Source organism: Camelus dromedarius, chromosome 10 (assembly GCF_036321535.1).
Source record: "Camelus dromedarius isolate mCamDro1 chromosome 10, mCamDro1.pat, whole genome shotgun sequence".
NCBI classification, from domain to species: Eukaryota; Metazoa; Chordata; class Mammalia; order Artiodactyla; family Camelidae; genus Camelus; species Camelus dromedarius.
This window is the reverse complement of record NC_087445.1, coordinates 21,737,130-21,763,646: the sequence shown is the minus strand read 5'-3', so window position 1 is coordinate 21,763,646 and position 26,517 is coordinate 21,737,130. Positions and strand designations below refer to the sequence as shown.

Below are 26,517 nucleotides of genomic sequence, written 5' to 3'. Positions count from 1 at the left end.
GTACTTGGACCAGTTTCTTTTGTGTGAAATCCAGAAACCATTCAAGAGGCATCTGCACCTCTGACAAGTACAAAACCAGCTTCACTGAAGTTGCTTAGGAAATTTGTGGCACTGTCCTGCCATAGTCCTACTCATTGGCACACCACCTTGTGATCTGCGGGAAACCCCCAGTTCCCAGCTTCTTCCCAGGGAAGGAAAGGATATACTGGACCTTATGTCCATTGATCTGGCTTCTTGGGGTGCTGTCTAAGGGACTGGCTTCTTTCTCATCTGTCCGAGAGCACTGTTGGGACCTGACATGCTATAGATACCTGGGGGACACTGAGAACCAGAGAGCTGGATGTACCAGAGGACATCACACAGGAAGCTGATACAGAGGTTTGATGGTCTCTCCCTCAGAGAGAAGAAGAATGGGAGTGTGTGTCCAGTGTTCTGGCTTTTCAGGGGCTGCCCAGGGACGAGTATCTATGTAGCCCAGCTTGGGGCACTGATGGAACTGGACATAGGAAAGCTGAGAACATTCTTACTCTGTTAAAAAGTATCTACCAAAAACCTGAAACAATCATACTTAATGGTGGAAGTTAGAAGCATTCTTTTTAAAGTTAGGAAGAAGACATTTATGCCTGCTATCATTGTTTTGTCTCAGACATTGTGCCAGAGGGCACAGGCAACACACTAAGGTAAGAAAAATAAATGCAAGTCAAAAGTATTAGAAATGAAGAAACAAAACCATCATTAGTTCCAAACTGCTTGTCAGCACAGAATCTCAAGACAAACTAATAATAGATTTCAGCAATATTGCTATATGTACAATCAACATATGCTAAAATGATGAGACAACATTTACCAGAATTCAACAATATATGCAAATTTTAAAAAGAAATATTGTTTAAGTAATAGCAAGAATTATATGGTATCCAGGAATGGAAGATGCAGCCCAAATTCAGAAATAGTAAAATGAAAAAAGAATGTCTTCAAAGGAATGTCTTTTGGAAATACACATATATGTATTAGAAGTATAAAAAAAAGTCAGGGAATGATAAACACCAAAGATGTTTGGGGATAGTGATTATTTCTGGTGAATCAGAGGAGACAGGATCATGGCCTTCAATTATATTGCTAACACATTGTTTTTGTTGAGTGAGTGATACATGGGCATCTGTTATGTATGCATTTTTATTTGTGTATTGCATATTTGAAATTTTCCTTAAAAATGAAATCTATTGATGTCATTCTAGAGAAGAAGTGCTGAAAGTGGAACAGATCTTTGCAGCAAGGTAATAAATTTGGGGGAGTATGAGAAGGAGAAGGTAGGGGAGTGCTGTAACACAGAAACAAGGGAGGGAAGGTTTTAAACAAGAGAAAGAGAAGAGCTGATCAACAGTGTCAGAAGCCATAGAGGAACTGAAAATAGGGAAGAGGTTGTTGGACTTTTTTTAGAAGGCTCTATTAGTAAGACTCTTGAGAGCAAGTTACAGGAACTGAACTCAAACTAATATAGAGGGGGAAAGCTCAAAATATCAAAGATGAACTGAAGAGAACAGACTTGGGAAGAATAGCGTTAACTGGAACCACACACTTACTTCTCTTCCTCTGAGACCAGTTTTCTCCATGTGGCCCTGGCCATGGTATCAGCCTTACGGTAACATCCTTAGAGCTTAGACCCCAGAGAAGAAAGGGATTTCTCTTTCTCATTTTTCAGTCTTCTTTTGATTTACACAGTTTATAAACTTCTGGGACCACAGGAAAAATTGCTTGGTTTATTTGTAATTTTTAGTTAGGATTTATGTTCATTTCATTATATGTGTATTTTTAATTGACATAAATAATTGGCAGGACATTTGAAAGTCATGCAGGATACAGGGCCATTTCTGTTGGACAGGACTGATATGCACATTGCAGTACATCTAGTGTTCCTGGCTCTCACTCATCTCAGTGACAATCATTGTGGCACTCAAAAGTGCCCTCACTAATTTCCAAAATATATATCTAGGTAGTATATATTCTTTGAGAACCACTGATATAGGAGAAAAGCAAAGAAACCAGCTTGATTAGTAAAAATAAAAAGAACTCCAGACTACCCACTTCCTAAAGATCTATATAAATCATTATATTTCACTTAGCACAACTAAGAGTCAGATAATTTATTGAGGGCTACTCTGTTAGATCAAGCTTTACTACTTGAAAAAATATAAACAAGATAATTCTAAATAGAAAAATGAAGTGAAGGATGGTGGAAGAAGTTTCTATGTGAAATTTTTGTGTTGAAAAAAAGTTTTTCAAGTAAAAGCAGTAAGAAATGTATAATTTAGTCTACTTAAAAGAAATTTGTACTCTGTGCCATGAAAGGTAGGCATTTTTAGTAGTTTTCACATATATTAGTTTTTAATGAAAAAAATCCCATTTTAAGCAGTATCAGTAACCTTTTATTTTATCAGATCTAGTGATTGCAAATACTATTATTTTGAAGAAATACCTATTTTTTTTTACTCTTTTGACTCTTATGAAACTTGCACAGGAAATGGAGAAAAATATTATTAACTTGTTTCCCTTGAGAATTTTAGCAGGGTATATTTATAAATGTAATCAAAATCATATGAGTACTTAGTAATGCTGCTGTTAAATGTGTAATGAGTTGTAGGATTTTTGAAATGCCCCGATTGGCTTTCATCCAAGTAATTTGTTTGCAAAGCTTAGATGTAGTACAACTGAGGAAAGACATGTGGTTAAGTATTGACCCTATCAGTAAAAAATTTTAATTTCTAAGCATTAAGATGCTATTTATATTTAATATATACTTAAAATATGTATATCATTTTACTCATTTGAATATATGAAGTCGGAGCTAGAACTAATGATATTTAGCCTTTGGGTTTATTATCTAGAAAGTTGGTAATATTTCATTTAGATTAGTGTGATAATGCACTATTCCTATGAATTGATTCCAGTATAATTTAAATAAACTTAATGTTCATTTACATGCTTCTTAGAGGCTTATTAAAAGTGCTTTATCTCATAAAAATATGAATTCCAAAGTATATCATGGTCTGTTATAAATTTTTAGAGATCAAAAATATTTGAATCAATTTGATGCCTTTCTTTTGAAATCTGTGTAAGAATTAAGTATTATGAGCAATATTAGATTGTGTAGACTCTGCCCTCCATTTAGTAACAATACTATATATGTGGACATTAGCTTCCTCAGGCCAGTCCACAAAAGCCTTTTGTACAAAAAAATACAGTCCATTGAGAAGCAATATTCACCCCACTAGGATAGAAAAAACAATCAAATGAAAGTATTGAAATCTGTTGCTTAGGAAAACCAAATTTAATAGGGAGAATGAGGCAGGCTTCATGAGACTTATGCAGATATTCTGGAGTTTGATAGCCTTGGTATCTATAACTTCACTTGAAATTTTATGATTGTTCTTTATGTAGATGTAAGTATAGTATTAATATCACCCTGAAACACCAACTATTATTTTTGAGTATTTGGTATGTTTGTTTATTTTCTTCTTTTTTCTTCATTGTTTGAGTGGTTCAGTTGGGGGCATTCTTTTCCTCCTGCCCCCACACAACTTAAGTAACTGAAAATACATTGACAAAAGTGGAAGAGGAAAAATAGAATTAAAGAGGATATGTGTACACAGAACCTGTGAGGAATAAATACTTCTATGTTGATTTAGCTGAGTTTAAGCAGTAGAAGGCAGAAGGACAGTGAAACGAGGGACTTAGAAAGACATTGGTCAGTTTCTTCTTTGGGACCTCAGATGGCATTACCATCTTCTCTCATTCCTGTTGGGGAAGGGAATCAGAATGGGAATGCATTGCCACTTGATGGTCATCGGTAAGCATGCCATGTGTAAATCAGTTGTCAGGAGGGCTGAAACTGAACTTATTACCATATGAACACTGAGAAATTCTTAACATAGGTGACAATGATGAATTATTCAGGTTATACTTCTGGTTCCAAATATGTGTCTCTGTATTTAGTACGTGGTATGTAAGTTTTAGTGGGACTTTCATTTTAGTAACTAGAATAGAGGATTTGAAATAACAAGCCTACAGTTGAGCAGCTCTTGCTATGATAAACCAAATATTGATTGTTTTTCCATGAATACTTGAAAGTCACTTGTATTAGTTAATTTTTCAAGTTTCACATGTAATACATTTTGCTGATTCTTTTTCTGTAGTTGTGGAAACAGAAGTTTTAGTGATTTGATTTAACTTCAGTCCAGTTAAATTCATTAGTCTTGTTATTCAAATTATTTTGAAACATAACATATTGTTAGTATCAAATAGATTAATAGTTACTATAAATGCCTACAATGTCAAAGTTATTAATAAAAATTAAAAGATACATGTGAAATATTTTCACTATTGGGAGATGTTTTGAAAATTAAAACTAGTAAAGTGTTTTAAACAATTTGACATTTGAAATAATAGTGTTGATTTTCATTTTGAGAAATCATATTCAGACATGTTTACAAAACGGTTATTTAATTGGGCATTATCTAGAACTTACATTACAAAGTATAAGGGCATTGAATTAATTTTACTTCTTGTAAATGTTACTGAGAGTAGCATAACTCTTATCCATATGCAGATATCCATATTTCTTTGATAGAATCTAATTTGAACACATCAAGACAGATTGGCATTTTTAGTACCATAAAAAACTGCTTTGTTAATTGCAACCATATTTAGTATGACCTTATAGCAAAGTAGCACCTTAAGTGTCATGCTTTGTCTTTAATGTGCATACTAGAGCTGGGTTCATCTGTACTAGACAACTGCATTTCATGAAGAGAATTTTTTCTTGATAGGCAATTAGCAGTAATTAGGAATATTCACCTCAATAAGGTGTCAACATGAGATTGTTTAAAAAAGTTGAATGTCAGTGGCTTAAAAAGAAAGTTCTTCTGACACACAGGTATGGCATGTGAAACATGAAATGTTAATTTAACTTTTCTGCTTATTATTCATGCACAATATTATTTTGTCATTCAGACACTACACCGACAGAGTGTAAAGGGTGTTAAAATAGTGCTGCTGGAATAAAAAGAGGATTAAACTACCATTGGCCAATTAGCCAAAGGGTGCTTAATGGTCTCTAAAGGCTACTGAAGTCTAACTGCTAGCAAAAGCATTGGTGAAAAGTCCTCTATATTACCTTCATTTGCTTGACATTTTGTGAAGCATACTATAGGCTTTTAATAACTGCATTTGTCAGAAAATAGTCTATAAATGAGTGATGTTGTAACTAAGTGTATTTTTCATAAGAAATTTTATTACACAAATAATTCCACCTCTGCCTAAGATCTTTGTTTTATTTTTGGTTAGTTTTTCATTTTTAATTCTTTTTCTTGATAATCTCAAGTATCATAACAAAGGAAAACATGTTTTAAATGTAAAACACTTGTTACTAACTTGAAAGAGTTATTAATCTGAACTATTTATCTTTCTAGATAAGTACTTGTATGGAAAATATTTTGCTAGTGACCTAGAAACCCATGTAATTCTCTTTGTAACTCATATAATGTTTTACTTAAGTGACTGTGCTTTTAGTTTTATACATAGACAACATGGACAATTTTATTTCTTTCATTTTTATTCCTTGTAAAAGAAAAAATATTCTCAGTGAAAGAATAGTGATACTAGCCACAGGAAGGAGAGAGTGTGGTGACTTTCTAGGAGACTCTTGCCTATAGAATTTACATAGATATTATTCATCTTGAATTTTCTGTTCAGTCTCTTTTGCTTTAGTTCTGGCAACAAAATTCTTATGTTGTAATTTTTTTAAGATTATAACATAACGTTTTTTAATTGCTGCCTCTACTTAAATGTGAATCTGATTGTGAGATGTAAATGAAGTTATTTAGGTATTCAAGATGAAATAACTGTATTCAATATCCTCAGCCCTATGCAGAATTCAAGATTAAATATTTTGGTGAAATAATTGGTACATTACAGACTGTTCCCGTTTAGTGATTGCTTTTCCCTACTTTGACTGTCAAGGCCTTTGGGTTTCAAAAGGAGAAAGAAAAATCCGAGACTCCACTATTGTTACAGATGAGGACTAACCCTCACTTACTCTGGTAACTTATTGGCCATTTCTAACATTTGACATCTTAACTTTGCCCCAGCATGAACTGGAGAGAATCCTTCTGCCAACAACTATTTCCTCCATCGGCTTCCCAGAAATCCTGCTCCTGTGACACTGACATTCACCCTCACGTTAAGCTGTGTTTTCTAGAATTTCCATGTGTCTACTTTTTGGATCTCACTATCCCAACTAAGGACATTTTCAATTTTTTAAATGGTTCATTGTTTTAAGTTTCTCATTCAGTGGTGAAAAATATATGAGAACTGAATACTGTCTTTTCAATGCTACAGAGTAGTTACTGTCCAGAAAAAAGAAAAAAAAAGATCAGAATCAGCCTTTTATTAGAAGTGAAGAGCTGTACCACATCCTGTTCCTTTACCTGGGCGCACTGCTCCTAAACTAGTTAAATACTCATAAGCATTTTCTTGATGCAACTAGCATCATGTTCACTGACTAGGTGGCTGATGATTATTTTATTCTTTGGAGACATCAAGCTCAGAGAGTGTCTGTTTTGGGGGGTGATTAGGGAAATGATTCTTTCTTATCTGATGTTTTTCTAAGCCCTTTTCTTATTTTCATTTGGGCTATAAGAATATTTTCCATGGGACCTGTTTTATCTTTTCTGATAATTCATTCTTGAACAGTAAAATGTTTACCAAAGCTCCTGCTGGAGGAGAGATCCTCCACCTCATGAGGGCTGCCCAAGGCTTCCCCAGCAGTGTTCTGGCACATGCCTTCTCTAGAGTAAAAGTTGGAAAGCAGGAAGGTTGTAGGTCTAGCCATGGCCTTTAACACTGTATCTAGTTTCCAGGGAACATTTGACAAAACAAATCAGGAGAGATACGTGAAAGGAAACTGGCTGTAACCAGCATTTACCAGACAGGATTTGAAGGCAGCAGCAGTTCCCTCAGCTCCCTGATTTGTTTCTCCATAGCACTTACTGTAGTTTATTGTGATATATTTCTAGGTTATAGATAGGTAGCTACCAGAAGGCAAGGATTATAACTCTTTTGTTCATCATTGAAAACATGGAGCTGGTACATTGCCTACTACATAGTATGTATGAAAAGGATGAATAATAGATATTGAGTCAGATCCTGAATCTAGATATTCCTGATCAAAATCTTTCAGAAAACATCAAGTTGGAGCTCAGAATAAAAGGCATTCATGAAAGAACTCCTATACAACAGAATAAAGGAGAGTACATCAGGAGAGGCTTATCCACCCCATTCGTAGGATTACTCTTGAGAGCAGCAAAAGGAAGCTTCTGGCCAGAGACTTTGCTTGGCAATTAGACCACAAAATGCAGATCTGGAAGAGGCAATTTGTATTTCTAGGACAGAAAATTGAACTTTTTTTAAGTAATTGAAGAAGTGAGCACAAAATTATGGGTGAGGAAAGAAAAACCAGAGGGGAGGATATTATATAAACTATATAGTGTGGAGTTCAGGACACTTGTTTAAGGGGTGGCAAGGTAGCAATAGGGGGAAAGGAATAGGTTTAAGACAGGGAATGATTTTTTAAAAATTGGGACTCAGTCTTCTGTGGTATATAACCAATTACCACAAATTTAGCAGCTTAGAGACAACATTCATACTCATTACCTCATAGTTTCCCTGGTCAGGAGCCTGGCACAGCTTAGTGGAGTCCTCTACTCAGAGCATCAGAAGGCTGCAATCCGTGTGTCAGCCAAGCTGCCTTTCTGCAGTTCAGGCTTTTCTTCCAAGCTCATGAGTTTGTTGGAAAAATTCAGTTCCTTGTAGTTGCAGGACTGAAGTCCCTGCTTCCTTGCTCAAGGGCCATTCTCAGCTCCTGAGGTCTTCCTTAGGTCCTCACCTTGTAGCTTTCTCCATAGTCCTATCATAACATGGCCAGCAGGAGAATCTCTCTGGCCTTCTTTTAAAGGACTCACCTGGTGAGTCAGGACCAGTGAGGATAATCTTGCTTTTGACTCACTCAAAGTCAAGTGATCAGGGAACCATGATTTACATCGACAGAATCCCTTTTGCACATAACATTGCAAATAGCACAATCATGGCAGTGGGAGCCTATCACATTCACAGGTCCCACTCACATAACAGGGCATGGGCCATTGGGGATCATCTGAGAATTCTGCCTGCCACAGTGCTCATTCCTGAAGAACGAATTTGCTAATATATTCTTGTTTCTTCTTACAGTTGCTTGGAGGCTTCTTTCCTTTTTAGAGACTTGTACTTCTTCAATGTTATATTTAAATAAATAATAACTAGTGTCTCATGTTAAACTTTTATAGTGTTAAGTTCTATTTTATAACCTTTGGTTAGAGTAATTGACTACACATAAATCAATACAGATCTCAGTACTTATTCTCATTGATGTCAACTTTTAAATTGAAATAGACTTTTAAAAGATTGTAGAGGGATTGCACTGCTGTGGAAATAAAGAATCAGAATAATACATCTGCCTTCAATGAGCTTGTAGCCTAGTAGGGAATCCTAAATTAATATCAAACAAATAACTCTCACTGAAGATAAGGTAAGGTTTCTGTTGTGAGAGAAACTATAGGATTATTTGGTACGTGTATATTGTGTGTGTATGTACGTGTGTGTGTGTATAAAACGAAGTTTTTTATTAATTCAGATCCTTAGCCTTTAAGACAGTTCTTAGACTGTATGGTAGCATTTGCCACAAGATAATGCTAACAATAATGCTGTAAATCTAAAATTTACCAAGTGCTACATAGATTTTTTTAAAATTCTGCCCTCAAAACTACCTTTGCTAGGTAAACAACCATCGTCTCTGTTTTTAAATAGAGAAACAAAGTCAAGAGTTTGCTCAGTGTCACTCATCTGGTAAGCAGTAGACTCCAAATAAGAATCCAGAAATTATGACTCTTTCATGTGTTTTATATTATTTATGGTTTTAATGTAATGTGACTTAAATGTTGTAAAATCTTTGATTGGAGTTGAAAAGGTAATATAGAAATAGGAATCATGCTTCTGATTAAAAAAACTATTTTAAGAGTTATCTTAATTTATTGGTAGACTTTATAGCACAATCCCTTTCTAACAAGGTCACAACAAAAGTCTCACATTCCAAACCAAGTAAAAACAAAAGAAAGTTATTTATGCTTCTTGTCTCGTCTATAAAATTTCTGAAATAAGAAACAGAGTGCTTAAACTGAGAGAAGTTAGTAACAGAGCCATAACTACTTGTCCAAAATTCTAAGGGATAATCAAAGGATTCCAAACTGATGAGATATATGATTTTCCTATTACTTTTATTTCAGCAGGTGCTCTGTAGCATTTCTAGGCATGTATAATTAACATTAGAAATATGTTTTAAAGACTGTGGATTTAAAATAGTTTAATCAAGGCACAATTTACATTTTAATAAATTAATTATTTAATAAATAAGTCATTTGAGTTACTGTCTCCATAATTTCAGCATTTCTTCATTTACTAAATTTTTATACTGTTAAATTGAAGTTAAAATCTACATATACATAGTTTTTAGAGAAATACATTTATTGGCTTGGTCTTTCTGCAATGAATGATGTATTTATAGTGTCAGGATCAGCCACCGTGAAAAGAATAGAACTAATGGCACACGGGTTTACAAATGAGAGAAGCCACCAGGCTGTTCATAGAAAGAAAAGCGCCTCATCAAAATTTAGTCTTCTGTGTTGCCTGAGATTACACCTAGAATTGTAGTCATGACTTAATGTCTTACCAAATTGAAATCTCAAAAAGTCTAAATTAGATGCAGAGCATTAACTTTAGGACTGATAAATATTCTGGTGCGTACTATTTAAGTTAAAGCTAATGATAATATTGCTAATAAACGTGTATTTTAATTTACATAGAAATAAAATAATAGGAAGATTATAAATATAAGCTGAAATTTGATGTGTCTTTATAGCACTATCTGTGCTACAAATAGGGGGACTTGAATTTTTGAAACCTTTCTTCTGGTTCTTACTATACAGAAGGCATAGTTTTTAGATACCATGAGTGGGCAGATACATAGATGAACAAAGGAACAGTCCTCTCTCAAGGATTTACTAAGGTTTCTGGTTGAAGAACAGGCACAGTGCTATGGGAGCTAAGACAATGGAGAAGCCACTTGGTTGAACAAAAAGAGAAGAAAATAGCAGAGAAGTCTTCAAAAAGGAGGAAATACTAAGCTGCTCTTAAAGCATGAGAGAGATTTCAGCAGAAGGAAACACCATGTGTAGAGTCATCAATGTAGAAATGGCTAAGAGATGGGGGGAATGGCAGGCAAGTTTGACTGCAGGTGATGTCTGATTGAAACATAAACTGAAGCTAAACCTTACAGAGATTTATTATTACCACAAATATCTGAGCTTTATTCTACTGGGCTGGGGAACCCCTGGAGGATTTTGAGTAAGAGAATAACAGGTCAGTGTTGTTTTGGAAAGTTGTATAAAAGATATTTTGAAGGTACAAAGATGGTTTGATGGTTGCTAGGAGGGGAAGGGCTGTTGCAGTGGTCTTAGTGGGATAATGAGAGTCTTTATTAAGAAAGTGTCAGAGGGAATGAATATGAGGAACATTATATAATTTAGAGAACCTGACAATTGTTTGGACATAGAGAATTAATAAACAGGGAGGGAGATTGATTCAAGCTTGGATGATAACCAGGAAGATTTTCAGGTTTAGGGAAATTATGAGTTTGCTTTTAGATGTTAATTATTTGATACCATTGGGACAATTCATGAGTGAATACTTCCTGAATATCTTAAAAAAACACACTTTAGATCATAAGTTAAAATATAGCCAATTAAATAGGTTTTTTTTTCCAAAGTGTACTTTTTATTTCACTAACACCTAGTTTAATCTCAAATATATTAAGCCCTAGTTTTGAATTCATGACCTATTCATATGTAACAGTATACACATGTGTATACATATGTATACATATGTAGTTATATATTTACTGGTATACTTCTTAGATATTGTGTTTAAATATACTGTTAATACTTAGGTAACTTATGTCCCATTTTTATATTACTGTACATGTTAGCTACCTCTTTTACTGTTTTAATTAGACTTCTTAACAAAGAAAGATTTTTTCCTCCTCTGAGAGACTTCAGTACCATTTTGTCTAATTGTTCCTTATGTTCAACTGCCATATTATAAGCTTCTTTGGAATAATAAAATAGTAGTGCAGGTATCCTCTTAAGGATCTCTAAGTTGTTATGCCATTACGGCTTGGTGGCATTCTGCTGACTACAGATTGGTGAATAAGAGGGGCTAACATTAAGACAATTTCTTTTACACTGTTTCATAAAAGCAACACTAGTATGTCATTTAGTAAAATGTTTTATGATATTAAAAATTCAAATCTAAGGAGTTTAGTGCAATCTACCTTAGCATTACAAAGAGGACTTGTCAACTATCGATCAAGTGCATCAAACTGAGCAAGTTTGTTTGTATGCTATTTATTTGAACTAAATCTCTAATAAGCCTCTTCTGCTAATTGGACTTAACATTTATGTTGCTAAATGAGAAGCATTTTGGCTGCTACATAGGGTGGTAAGATCTACCCAATGGAATAAACAACTAAACATCTGTTATCCCATCCTGCTCCAGCTTAGCTTTTACCAGTTAAGTACATCAGCCCTGAAGTCAAGGTTATCAAATATGTGAATCTCTGGCACACCCATGTTTATGGGAAGGCAGAGAAATGGCACATCATGAGGAAAGAGCAGCCAACCAAAGGATATTGAGTACAGCTGGTCTATTTTGTTTTAACCTTTACAAGCCCTACAACCTTAAGCAAAAATTAGTTGACATTATAATTTTTGTAAAGTTTTTATAATAACTATTTTTATAACTAATTTCACTTTTTCTTTAAGATAATATCTTTTATTTGTCATTTTTTTCGAGGAGGGAGGTAATTAGGTTTATTTATTTTTTTTTTTAATGGAGGTAGTGGGGATTGAACCCAGGACTTTGTGCATGCTAAGCACGCACTCTGCCACCGAGCTATACACTCCCCCCCAATTTCACTTTTTTCTTTAGCATTTTTGTACCCATCAAATTTGATACTGATAATTGTTAGGTTAAGTGTACTTGCTTTTATAATATGTTTATATTTTCTTTTTAAAAAAAGAAGCTAAATTTGGATTTGGCTGAGCTTAGGAAAGAAAAAGAAGACTTACTAAAGAAATTGGAGTCCTCATCTGAAATCACAAGTTTGGCTGAAGACGTTACCCGGGTGGCAATTCCACGGATACAAGTTACATCACTTGGCCCTTCAAGGAGCATGGATTTGGAAATGAAGCAATTGCAGTGTAAACTAAAGGTGTTTATAAATTTTATTAATGAAAACATATAATAAGTTACTGAATCCTTAAAAGACATATTTTTATCAATTCTAATTTAATTATACTAGTAAAGGTAAACTATGGTATAAATAACCCCCAAATTATTAATGCTGCATTCGACCTCATCTTTCTATTTTAGCCTGGTAGATTCTTATCTGGTAACTCATAATTCTTTTCTCTGAAAAAATTGACAAGACACCATGAAATCCTAACACAGATGATGGAAACTGGCTATTGTCATTCTTCTCCACTATTCACTCCTCTCTGCCCTCCAGAATTCCTTTTGAATGTGTAATCTATCAACATAAACAGAATTGCTTTCCTGTACACACTTGCTACTATTTTAATTTGATGATTCTTGGCTGGAGATGGGGAAGGAGGAGGAGGGTGGAGGGAGGAAGAGGAAGCACAGAGCAAAGGTGGGTTGGTTTAATAGATTTCAGCAGGTTAAACCTGAGAGTGAGAAAAAAAAAGGCAGTTTTCCTTTGTGTATGAAGAATTGTGTCTAAGTCCAGGTGAAACTGGACTTCAAACTTAACAACTCAAAAAGTAAGGCTGGCCTTAGGTTAAATAGAATTATCTTGTAAGAAAAGGGATTTGTGAGTTTTATTTGGAAAGTTCATTTTCATGCTTCTTAAAACAAGCTCATTTATTCCATACATATTAATTATTTTCTTCAGTGGGGATTGCTAGCTGGAAGCTAAAAAGTCAGTGTATGTGGGACCATAGGTATAATGAGAGTTACTGGAAAGAAAATTCTGGTTGAAAATGCACAGAATACATTAGCAATGGAATAACCATGACTGTTAAGAAGGTATTAGTATATAGAATTGTCAAATAGACTTTGTTGTTTTTATTTCAAATATTATATCTGTGCTCTTCAATGATAACATCTTTAAGTGAAGGATTACTAATAAGATAAACTAGGATAAAGTTTAAAGTAAATTCATGTATTATTGCTTGAAAGTATTTTGCTTTATTAATAATAATCAGATATACCCATTGGCATTAATTTAGATGCTTCTGAAATACCATCTTCTTCAGAGGGTTTTATATGTACAACTTGTCTCAAGAACTACATTTTATAAGTTGAAATACCTTACAAAATAGAAATGTGAGAAAAAATAGTTGTGCAGGTTTGGCACTGTATATCTTCTCCTACATTGTGTTCCTGTTTCTGAAAAAGTGGAATAAAATGTATAAACTGAACATTTCAATGCTTAGGTTTTATATGGAGGATAAAATTATTGAGGTATTCTTTGATCTTATCTGCTACAGAGACTTGTAGTCACAGTTCTGTGATTCTTCTTATATACAAGTGTTTGTGGCCCTAATATAACTTTTATTTTCGCCAAGATAAAATAGAATGTTAGATTCAGCAGTGTCTAATCTGACTTCTAAATTTTTCAATTGTTGATAGTTATAAGTTGATTTTTATTTTATTTATTTGGTTTCACTTACTACTAATACACTAACATAAATTTTAGTAATAATAGGCCCATACAGATATCTGTAAGTTTTTTTGCATTGTGGTATCCCATGGTGTAAGTTTTTGACCATATATAAATCTCTCTCTCTTTGAAGGAATGTGTGAGTCACAAAGGTGAGATAATGAGAATTTAGTCTAAAGCAATTTAGATCACACTTGATGTAAGTTTGAAGTGACATTGTCCATATGTAACCTGGAGTCCTGGAATGCTCACCAGGGTATGTGGGGACAAAAAGGAGTATGTCTTTACTTTGGCCTTATTTCATATTTAATGTGGAAATATTCTGGAAGACCAGGTACTTTTAAGCACATAATACTCTCTAATGCTACAAATTTCTGTTTTGATAATTGTGTTCATTTGTGAGGGCTCCCATAACAAAATACCACTGGGTGGGTGGCTTGAATGATAGCAATTTATTTTCCCATAGTTCTGGAGTCTAGAAGTCCAAGACCAAAGTATCAACAGGTTTGATGTCTCCTGAGGCACCTCTCCTTGGCTTACAACTGGCCACCTTCTTGCTCACATGGTCATCCTCAGTCTGTGTGGTCTGTATCCTAATCTCCTCCCCTTAAAAGGACAACAGTTATATTGGATAAAGGCCCACCCAAGTGACCTCATTTTACCTTAGTTACCTCCTTAAAAGCCCTATCCAAATACAATCGTATTTTGAAGTATCGGAGGTGGGAGGCTTAGGATTTCAACATATGAATTTTGCTGAGATACAATTCAGTCTGTAGCAGATGTCAAATTGCTAACATAATGATTTTCCAAGAAATAATGTACTGTCTACTTGATGTTTTTTATGCCTAATTAAGAAAAACTGGTTATATTTTAATCTGTTAAAGGTCTACATACATCTTTTTTTAATTTTATCTGATTAATATTAGACTTTTCTATGTAATTTCTTCAGTGTATTCTCAGATATATATGGTTCATTCAGAAATTAGAGTGCTCATGTACGTTTTCTTTTCTCTCAAATTTAAAGAATTAAAAAAAATTTTTTTTAATGGAGGTACTGGTGATTGAACCTAGGACCTCATGCATGCTAAGCATGCATGCTCTCTACCACTGAACTATATCCCTCCCCATTAAATTTTTTTCCATTAATTTTTTATATGCATTTTCTGATCTTCATTTTTACTTAAGACATGTTTTATCAAGGCACCCAATTATATATAGTTAGATAATAAAATATTTAGAGACATATAAATTCCTTCCAGTGAATGATATATAAATCAGTTATTTGTATTTAATTTAATTTGTATTTCTTTATACAATCTGGATTGAATTGTACTCCAATCTATTTTTGTGATTTTTTTTTTTTTTGACGTCCTAATTGTTGAAAGCATTCCTTTTGGTATATACCATGGTCTCTTTCGGTTGTCCAGTAAGTTAATAATGAAGAATAGTACTTTTCAAACTACTGTTACTCTATATATAATCTGTTGCCACTCTGACTCTAAGTCCTTTAAAAAAGTTTTAACCCTGTTAGATATATAGATTAGGTGATCTCTATCTTTACACTTAAGAAAACTGAGACACAGAATGAATACATTAATCATCCACAGTCACACAGCTACTAAGTGATGGAGCTGAGATTAGAATGTAAGCCATATGACTCCAGAGTCCACGCTTTTACTCATTAGGCTATGAAAAAAAATTTTTTTAATTAATAAACTTATGTAGGAAAGTTCTAACCAAGTTGGATTCTTACATTATGACATCTTTGTAATATGTGTTTTACTCCAGATTTTGTCATGCTGCAGATAAGTACTGTATTGTAGGAGATGGAAAAGGGTCAGAGGACCTGAGTTTTGATCATTCTTTGTGCATTCACTTCTTGTGGAACCTGATTGAGGAAATTACTTACCTTCTCCAGAGGTTTGAAACAGGGATACCTTTCTATACACTTCAAATGGTTTTTTGGGGATTAAACAAAATAGATATGAGATTTAAAGAGTCTGGCAAAAGTATGTATCAAGCTGGCATTGTTTTATTTATTATAATTCTGTAATCTCTCAATTATCTAGAAGTCAGAGGTACAGCATTTTCCAGCCAATTAAAATAACTGGCCTAAGTCTAAAAACAGAAAAGAATCAAACAGCTCTCTTAAAATCCACTCAGTGTATTCTATTGAAAATTATTGTCAGCCTTCATTTACTGCCTGTTGTCTTTTATTTTAAATATAGCTCTAATGAGTTTGTTTAAGTTCTCAGCAGAAAACACCTCAAAAGCAGTAAATTAGAAGTGCATATTAAGGGACAGGAGGATTGTTTTTAGGCTGAAATATTGACAGAAGCAAGAAACGATGATCAACAGATTGACAGAGAGAAAAGGGAAATATAAAAATGTTAAGGTAAAAATACAAAATTAGAAAAACAGCAGTCTGGGACCGTTTAGAGTAGGGCTGAGGAGCCATTTGTATCATAATAGTTCTTAAAGGCATCACTATATAATGATACAATGATATTATAATAGATACAGTAATATAATTAATATAGTAATATTTACAATATAATATAACTGTATTAAAAATTCACTATTAGCTTAATATAATCATGGATTATTATATTTCTAAATGAATGAACAATCATTCCAGAAAGAATTTAAGATTAATGATTAAAGCAAAAAAGCTTCAATTATAAATTTACTAGTGTGGAACATCTTACTCTCACAATGCTAGAAATAAGATACCATACCTCACTGTAAACTCATAAAATGTGGTGGAAATTTAGATTGCATTACACAAACATTTAATCAAAACCTTTAACATTCAACACAGTTGCCATGTGGAGGTAGCTTTGGGTTTTTAAGAAAATTAGTATCATATTGAATGTGAATTTTTAATTTACATATGCTATACTAATGAGATGTTTATAGTCTATCTAATGAATTTGACTCATATTTACATTGTGTGATTAATGGTTTCATCTTCTCAGATTTATATTTTTTAGCAGAAGTCAGTCAAACCTGGAAATAGTTCTAATTGAAACAACTGATTATAGTTATTAGAAAAATTAGCAGAATAACTGCTCCAAATATTTTAAAAGTTGTATTTTATTCTACTTATATTAGTTTGATACTTTTTAAATTTAATAAATGAATTAATGTATTTTGACACTGTGTTACAGGTAGAAAAACCAAAATATCAAATGATGTCTCAGATCACATGTTTACTTGGAACTTGAGTCAAAATTGAAAGTTTGGGGTTCCTAACACTCTAGTTACTACCTCTGACTCCTAGGCTGTATAGACAACAAATACCACAGAGCTGTTCTGCTTTGAAAAATAAATTACTTTAATAACTAGTATTATTAAGAAATTCAAGTAAGGAAGTATTTAGCATTTATAAGATTCTCTAATTGGTTGTCTATTAGTGTCTAACAAATTATCCTAAAATTAGCAGCTTAAAACAATTTATTATTATTATGTAATTTATTATTTCTTATGATCCAGTGGGTTCTGTAGGTAGTTCTTTTGCTGCTATCTGCTGGGTTTCCCCATATGCCTGTAGTCTTCTAAACTGAAGATTTACCTGGGCTGAAAGTTCCAAGACCGCCTTACTCCCAGACTGGTAATTGTTCTGCTGGCTGTCATCTAGGGTACCTCAGTACTCCCCCAAATGACTTTAGTATTTGTTGGAAGGTAATCCAAGAGCAACATTCCAAGAGGGCAAGGTGCAAGCTACAGGGATTTAGGCTCTGGATCTGATACTTGCACAATGTCATTTCTGCCACATACTTTGGGTTAAAGCAAATCATAGGCCAGAGCATATTCAAAGGGTTAGGAGATGGATTCCGCCTCTTGATGGGAGAAACAGCAAAGCATTTATGACCATATTTAGTCTGTTACAGGTTATTAGTAAATCTAGAATTCATTTCAAGTGATCTTATTAAACCATTAAAATAATCACATGCACATTTACATTTTACAAAGACAATCCATATTTTCCATAAAGGTACTTTGGGTAGGCGCCCTGCAATTGTTATATGATTGTGTTCCTCCATGATTTTGGCATCTTATATAAAAATTTTAGTGTGTCATGATATTTCTATTAGAAAATACAAAATGAAGCATCTTAAAATGTTTACATGTTTATTTTAATTATAATTATTGCAATTTTGTTACTCTTCATGAGAATGGCATTTATATTTGTGCTTTAGGATAAGATTAAGAGATACATTTGAATTTATGTGTATTTTTAATCTAGAATGCAACTAATGAACTCACTAAACAATCATCAAACTTGAAGTCTCTGAAATTTGAACTCCTAGCAAAAGAAGAACACATAAAGGAAATGCATGAAAAGTATGTGCTTTGTATTTTTACCCATTGTATTTGGTGCCACCTAGTGGCAACAAGTACTCTATTAAACAGTGCACCCAAGAAACAATACCAACAAGTTAAAAATTAAGTTTCACTTCCTTAGCTCGTGTTTAAGGCTACGTAAGATGAAAACTTACGGAATATTACATATAGCGTGGTTGGTGGCAAGATAGTTACTATTTTTTACATAGAGTAAGAATGTTTACAGTCAGATTTTTTTCCTTAAACATATTTACTTTTGAATAAGTATCAGTTAATAACCTAAAGACTATGAACAAAAAACTTGAGAATATGGTAATTATTTGACTAAAAATACACGTATAGATTGATCTTTATATTGGGCTTAATGCTTAAGCTTATAAAGCTAAAGTGGCATTTATATTCTTTTAAAGTATTTGTATTTAAAGTAATGAGAGGGTTATGAAAGTTTGTACTTTTTGTGTTTATACTAAAAAGAGGTTAAAAATGTATCTTATAAAATCAAAATTATTTCCTTTCTATATTTTTTATAGATGTTCTAGAGCTTGGAGGTGATAACAAGTTTAGAAAGAATTCTAGTAATTCATAATTTGAGTTACTTATATTTTGTATAAATACATGTATACAACATTAGAATTGAAGGTCACTTAAAAGTGGTATTAATAGATAAAACTATTAGACAGAAAAGGTTGGTTCATTTTTAAGCAGCATATCATTAAGCTTATTTATAGATAAAGAAGGTAGTTTTACTCACTGTTTGCTAGTGAGGACTCTAGAGAAACATTCTTTGAATCCTTTACCTGCTAGCTCTGTGCCTCAATTTAATAGAATTAACTCATAAAGTTCTTAAGATTAAATGAGTTAGTACATGTAAAGAACTTGTAACTGTGACTGGCACATAGTAAGCACTCAATAAACGTAGCTATTGTTATTCTTATTATAGTAGTAATAGTAGTAATTGTTACTGCATCTACCATTTTATACTTAATGTTGTCAACTTAAGCTAAACTGATATGTCAATTCTACTTCATATGATGTTAAATTAGAACATAACATGCCTAATTTTAGTGTCTTTACATGATATTATTAGATTTTGTGTTTGTTTATTAAATATTAGAATTGTTTCTTATCAGTATTATGCTTTTTGATAATGTCTAAATATCACTTTGATTTTCCTTAGCAATGCAAGAGTGTTAACAAAAATATATAATAATTTTGTTTTCATAAATTTTATTAATCTTTCTCAGTTCAGCCATTTTTTAATGTTTTAATGCATATATGTATTATATTGTAATTACCAAGTCATAATTAGATTATAAATTTTATAAGTACTCAAAATATTAACCAACTGCTTTAATTAAGCAATATTTTATCCCATACAATTATTTTATTAATTATCAAGTAGCATTTAAAAATTAACACTAGGTGTAACACTGGATAATATGTTAAGCTATTTTCTGTCACTCTTGATAAAATGCTTTTCTTCCCTTTCAAGGATGTCTCGAATGGAGAGAGATATAACCATGAAAAGGCATTTGATAGAAGACTTGAAATTTCGACAGAGAGTAAATTTGGAAAGTAATGAGAGTATTAATGAAATGCTAGAAAATCTTGAAAAAAAGGTATCAATTTTTGCATTCACTGACACTAAAAAGTAATAGCCCCTTGTATTTACTTTCTTAACTCAAATATTCAATCTTAATATAATTTATAGCAAATATTCATAAAATATGTATATTGTTATATACTGACATCATTTGCTCTTAAAGTACATTATTTTAAAATTCAAGACTTCAAAATCTCATATATAATACAGCCATACATTCTCTTTATATTTGTAAATATACTGTGAGAAGATAATCAAGTTTAATCTTAAAAATTTTCAACATTTCTGGGATATATAATTCCATTTTATTTAGCATTTTCTTTCATTTAAAACTGTTTATATTGATAGAATGAAGTGTATATTTTAAATGAGAAATATGATAATAATTTCAGAAGTCCTTTGAAATGTGTTCTCACCACAATTTTGTTTAATTTTGGGGGGAGGGGGAGGGAGGTAATTAGGTTTACTTAACCTGTTTACTTTTTTTTTTTTTAAGAGGAAGTGCTGGGGATTGAAGCCAGGACCTAGTGCATGCTAAGCATGCACTCTACCACTTCAAGCTGTACCCTCCCCCACACAGTTTTTTTGAAGTGTATTTTCCCCTTGTATACACTTAATTCAGCGTACTTACAAAAAGAGTCATATTTAAAACAGTTGTACAATATCTGATCCCAAAGTAGAAATCAGCAATTTGCTGACTAAGAGGTTTTTTTTTCTTTAAAAATTTTAAAAGGTGTTATTTACACAACTCATAAAGCAGCTTGTGCTTTGGCATTCACTAAATGTCACCCACTCCAGAGAGAGCATCTCCCTTATTTTCCTTATTGGAGATAAAAATATAAGTAGTGCTCAAATGGGTTTAAGAGAGGAAATTTTCATACGCAAGACAAATGCATAGATTTTCTTTCTTTCTCCTGCATACACTCACATGAATTATAAGTAATTCCTATAGGTTTTTTTCAATGCTGTCCTTTAAATTTTGCTCATTTTTTAACTTCTGTACTCATTTCAGATATAGTCTTAGAATGTTCATGTAAGTAATCATATATCTTTAGTAGCATTAAACTGAAAAAAACTATTTCTTCTGCTATTTTTTGAAATGTATTCAACATATTTTGTATTACTGATTTAATTTTATCCTATAAGGTACATGTTTTACTTTCATTAGGGGATATAAGTGAGAGTTATCCATTATTTGGCTTATTTAAGAACCAAAACCAACCATCTACTGCTTGATTAAAAGAAATATAGTTTAAATTCATTTTATATTATTAGGTAAAAGTCTACACATACCAATATTCCTGCTGTTGTGTAGTTTTGGGGTTTTGCTATTGATTTAAGGATTCATAGGGATTTAGTCTCATTCATTGCATGAGTTTTATAAACCTTACACTTGAATTTGATACTATTTATGAGAAAAATAAATGCAACTAGATTTATTCATGCATTCAGTTGGTTTCTGTTGAAACAAATACTGTGTAGTACTAGAATGCTTTTACCAATAATTACCTTTATGCTTTTATTATAGGTGAAGACATTAACTGAAGAGTGTTCCAATAAGAAGGTATCAATTGATTCACTAAAGCAAAGACTTAGTGTTGCTGTGAAAGAGAAGTCACAGTATGAACAGATGTATCAGAAAACTAAAGAGGAGTTAGAAAAAAAGGTATTGTTTTAGGACATTTTAGCTTAGAGATGGAATGTAACAATGTCTTTTTATTTTTAAAGTTGTCATTCTTTTCTCCTCAAAACTACTATGGCTACTTAAACGTTTCCAATAACTGCAAAGAATATTTCTATCTCTACATGAAATGCTAACAATACGTTTACTATTAAAGGGAGAGCTGTATTAGAGAAACATTTTGTTTGCCTTGATAATTTCTAATAAATGAAAACTCTTGTTGAGAATTGGGATTTATGTGAGTGGATATAATTAAATGTTTAGGTCCACCTAAACTTATAAAATAATTAAATATTTCCATTTGATATATGAGATCTTTTGTTCTAAAATAGCTTCCATGCCTTTAATGATTTATTATTTTTAAAAAGCATAAACTAATTTTAGTGATAAATATATGAGAATATATGCTCAGGATATTCACTGAAAGTAAAAACAACTGTCAATTTTACTCAAATAAAAATAAATACAAGACATAGAGTAACGAAACCCTTTCTTTACCTGACATCTCTAACTTTCAAATCTGTTTAAGAAATATTTTTTTATTCTATGATTATTGGTCTTTTGCAGGATATCAGGCTTTCCTTTCTCGTATCAAAAATAAATGAGGCTGAATCTGCAATGGCAGAAATTGAAACAGCGGCATCAAAGCATCTTCAAGGATTAGCGATGCAAAGTGAGCAGGCCCTCGAAGGTGCACAGAAGAAATTGCTGTTAGCCAATGACAAAGTGGAAGAGTTCACCATATTTGTGAAGGTTTGAATCTTTGTGCTTTACTAACTTGTACTTGCCCTCAGGGAGTGAAGGCAGTGGCCTATTTCAGAAGATATGGGGAGTACTTGGAAGTTCCTTTCTGCTTTCCTAAACCACAAAGCATCTTCTCCTACCCTACTTGCCACATTGTTCAAAATTTCTCTATAAGAGATTTGTTTTTATAACTTGAGTTTAAAATTTTCCACTCTATTATTAATATTCTTTTCTTAATGTCAGTTTATGCCCTATAAAGACATGGAATGCGTAGAGGAACGGTAAATGATTTAGCAGGACAAAGGAAGGCAAACCGAAGTGCCTCCAAAGGGTGTACCATCTAGAAATTATCTGACAGCTGAAGAATCCCAGAAGGGCTCAGGCTGCGCAAGGAATCATGAAAGCTGAGGATGGTAGGGGAAGGGCGGATACCAGGCTAAATGGGTGTTTCATTTGGAGGTCTTTATAAGGAATTTTTAGACCTCTAGTCTGTAATTCTGCCCTGTATAGTTGGCCAGTATTCCTGCCTTAACCTTTCCAGAAAAATGAAAGAGGAGCAGTTCTGGTTTCAGAGACAGGAGGTACTGAGGGCTGGGAGTCTGATGATTGCACCACTACTTTGAGCCCACTGTGCGTGGTTTACATCTCTGTTTAGTGCCTTCCATTCTGCCTTGTATTATCATCAGCAAACAAATCTGTTGTCAATATATAGACTATGATGAATTCCTTAAAGTCAAGGACAACATTTAATTATTTAATTACTCTCTGCCTCCACAACATGATTTTACCTTCATAAATCTTTTTTTCTTGTTTTATATTCAGCTTAGAGTTTTATTTGTTGCATTGTTAGCCAAAATATAAAATTAGAAATACATAATTATAAAATTTATTCAAATTCTAATATTATTTGTCCTGAAATAGTCTTTTTTAATTGAAGTATAGTCAGATTACAATGTGTCAATTTCTGGTGTACAGCATAATGTTTCAGTCATACATATACATACTATTCATTTTCATATTTTTCATTGTAGGTTACTATAAGATACTGAATATAGTTCTCTGTGCTATATGGAAGAAACCTTATCTATTTTATATATAGTAGTTAGTATTTGCAAATCTTAAACTCCCAGTTTATCCCTTCCCACCCCCTTTCCACCTGGTAACCGTAAGTTTGTTTACTATGTCTGTGAGTCTGTTTCTGTTTTGTAGATAAGTGTCATTAGTGCCTTCTTTTTTCTTTTTTTAGATTCTATGCATGAGTGATACCATATGGTATTTTTCTTTCTCTTTCTGGCTTCACTTAGAATAATCTTCTCCAGGTCCATCCATGTTGCTGAAAATGGCATTATTTTATTTTTTATGGCAGAGTGGTATTCCGTTGTATAAATATACCACAACTTCTTTATCCAGTTCTCTGTCAGTGGACATTTAGGTTGCTTCCATGTCTAGGCTATTGTAAATAGTGCTTCTATGAACATTGGGGTGCATGTATCTTTTCAAATTTGAGTTCCCTCCAGATACATGCCCAGGAGTAGGATTGCTGGATCATATGGTAAGTCTATTTTCAGTTTTTTGAGGAGTCTCCATACTATTTTCCATAGTGGCTCCACCAAACTGTATTCCCACCAAAGTCTAGGAGGGTTCCCTTTTCTCCACAGCCTCTCCAGCATTTATCATTAGTGGACTTTTAAACAAAGGCCATTCTGACTGGTGTAAATTAATTACATTTACATTTTGGTTTTGATTTGCATTTCTCTGATAATTAGCAATATTGAGCATTTTTTCATATGCCGATTGGCCATTTGTATGTCTTCACTGGAGAATTGCTTGTTTAGGTCTTCTGCCCATTTTTGGATTGGGTTGTTTGTTTTTTTGTTGTTAAGTTGTATGAGCTGTTTATATATTCTGGAAATTAAGCCTTTGTCAGTCACATAATTTGCAAATATTTTCTCCCATTCCATAGGTTGTTGTTTTGTTTTGCTTATGGTTTCCTTTGCTGTGCAATAGCTTGTAAGTTTAATTAGATCCCATTTGTTTATTTTTGCTTTTATTTCTATTGCCTGGGTAGACTGCCCTAGGAGAACATTGCCAAGATTTATGTCAGAAAATGTTTTGCCTATATTTTCTTCTAGGAGGTTTATAGTGTCTTGTCTTAAATTTAAATTGTTAAGCCATTTTGAGTTTACTTTTGTGTATGGTGTGAGGGAATATTCTAACTTCATTAATTTACATGCTGCTGTCCAGTTTTCCCAACACTGCTTGCTGAAGAGACTGTCTTTTCTCCATTGTATATTCTTGCCTCCTCTGTTAAAGATTGACTGTAAGTCGGTGGGTTTACTGAAACAGACTTTGAATGTGTCCTTTTTAAAAAGAAGAATTGATAACTAGCAGTTTTTAAGATAGAAAAATGGATTTTATGATTAGATACCTGATTATTATAAACTTGATGATGTTTCATGACCTTCGTGGTAATGTAATGTGTGTACTTCATCACATAAAGTAGTTTAGCAAAAACTATCTTTTAAAAAATAAAAATTTTAAGTCAGAGAATATGAATTATAGTTAATGATAGTGAATGTCTAACTCAAATTGTTCAAGAGTGACATGTTAGTCCTTCATATTTTCACCAAAATGATAGAGTGTAGATGTTTTAATAAATTCAGGATTGCCCTGGTTTCATGGCTTTTTAATATGAGTAATGTATTAAAGATTGTATAGTAGAGATGATGACATATGTGGGTAAAGTATTTTTAGTACTCTTTTAGAACTTTTCCACATTGTTTCAGTTTGGTATTGAGATTGCCTGCATTAAAATCAATAGATTCTATTGTATTTAAATAAAATGCATAATTCTGGGCCCCAAATTTATTGAATCAAAATCTTGGTTGTGGTGGGGCCCAATAATCTGCATTTAACAAGCTAAGTAGGTGACATTATGCATTAATACAGTTTTTAAAACACTTTTCTTAAAGCCCCAAATTGCCTTTATGGATTGACTCTATATAACAAAGTATCTATCAGTTTGGTATTTAATGACACCCTTTACGACTTACGACTTCAGATGGTAATTTGGCAGTTGCTTTTCTTTACTGTGTTTTAGGGCCAATATGTAGTTGATACTGGCATTACTTCTGCCATTTAATTCATTTATCTAATAAAGAGCCACAAGCAAACTGTTGGTCAAACCTGAAGCGCTGGCAAAGGCTGGATATTTGGGTCTGGGGAATGAGATTACCATCATCCTTCTCTTCCTCGCACGTATGGCCCTAGGACTGGGCAGAAATGCTCAGGTGTTGCCATCTGAGGCAACACACTATCAGTGACTTCCTAAATACTACTGTGTTAAAGCTAAGCTTCCACCTCTTTAAAAATTTAGGACTTTCCATTATTTGACCCTATCCTGTTTGGAATCTTTTTCCCCCCCACTACTTTTCAGGTTTCACCCAGGTTGTGTTCAGTCTTGCCTTTGCTCAAGTTCTTCTCTCTTGACATGCCCTTCCCTCTCTGCTCTTTGCTCTAAATCCTTCAGTTTTAGCTTGGTGCCTTCCCCTTCCATGAATTCTTTTTTAACTCTGTGGTTAAGAGGAAAGGACCCTACTCTGCCAGTTTCTAGTTCTCTTATCTCAGGCAAGTGACTTAATCATCTGTGCCTCAGTTTCCCCATCTATATATAGAATGAGTGTAATAATGGAACATACCTGAAGTGAGAATTTAAATGCATTAACATAGATGAAGCTCAAGCACTGCCCGATATACCTAACGTGTTATCTGAGTGTCAGCTAGTAGTAGTAGTGGTGGTGGTGGTGGTGGTGGTATGGCTATCATTTATTTCCTGAATAATCATGGTATGTACCATATAAATTAACACATGACTGTGAACTCTGTGTTTGCCTTTTTGTTTCAAGTAGATTATAGCCAATATGAAGTCAGGGACACTATCATTCATTTTACCCACATAATAGGGCTCATTAAATTCTTGAGGAGTTGATTTTACATCTGCTTCAAGAATAGTACTGGACACTTAATCACGGCTCAGACTGAAAACTCTGTGAAGGCAAGAGCTGTGCATATTCCTTAATGAGCACAGGTAAAGAATACATACAGTTCCTACCTGGAACATTGTGATCACCTGGACTCATTCTATGCAGAGCTTATTAGGGTGTCAGATACACAAAAGTACTTAATAAATATTATTAGTAGTATTAATAGTAATAATGTTTGTTCTGGCCCTGTTGTGGAATCTGTGTTCCCTTT

At 33.2% G+C, this 26,517-nt stretch overlaps 1 protein-coding gene across 1 annotated transcript in view; it reads left to right on the top strand.

Annotated features, from left to right (window-relative positions):
* Window positions 1-26,517, top strand: part of CNTLN (centlein) — a 247,837-nt gene that overhangs the window by 186,976 nt on the left and 34,344 nt on the right. The window contains exons 19-23 of the mRNA XM_010988164.3: window positions 12,224-12,415; window positions 18,138-18,235; window positions 19,728-19,854; window positions 21,367-21,504; window positions 22,087-22,272. Of these exons, the coding sequence (XP_010986466.3) occupies window positions 12,224-12,415; window positions 18,138-18,235; window positions 19,728-19,854; window positions 21,367-21,504; window positions 22,087-22,272 (741 nt within the window). The remainder of the gene's footprint in view (window positions 1-12,223; window positions 12,416-18,137; window positions 18,236-19,727; window positions 19,855-21,366; window positions 21,505-22,086; window positions 22,273-26,517) is intronic.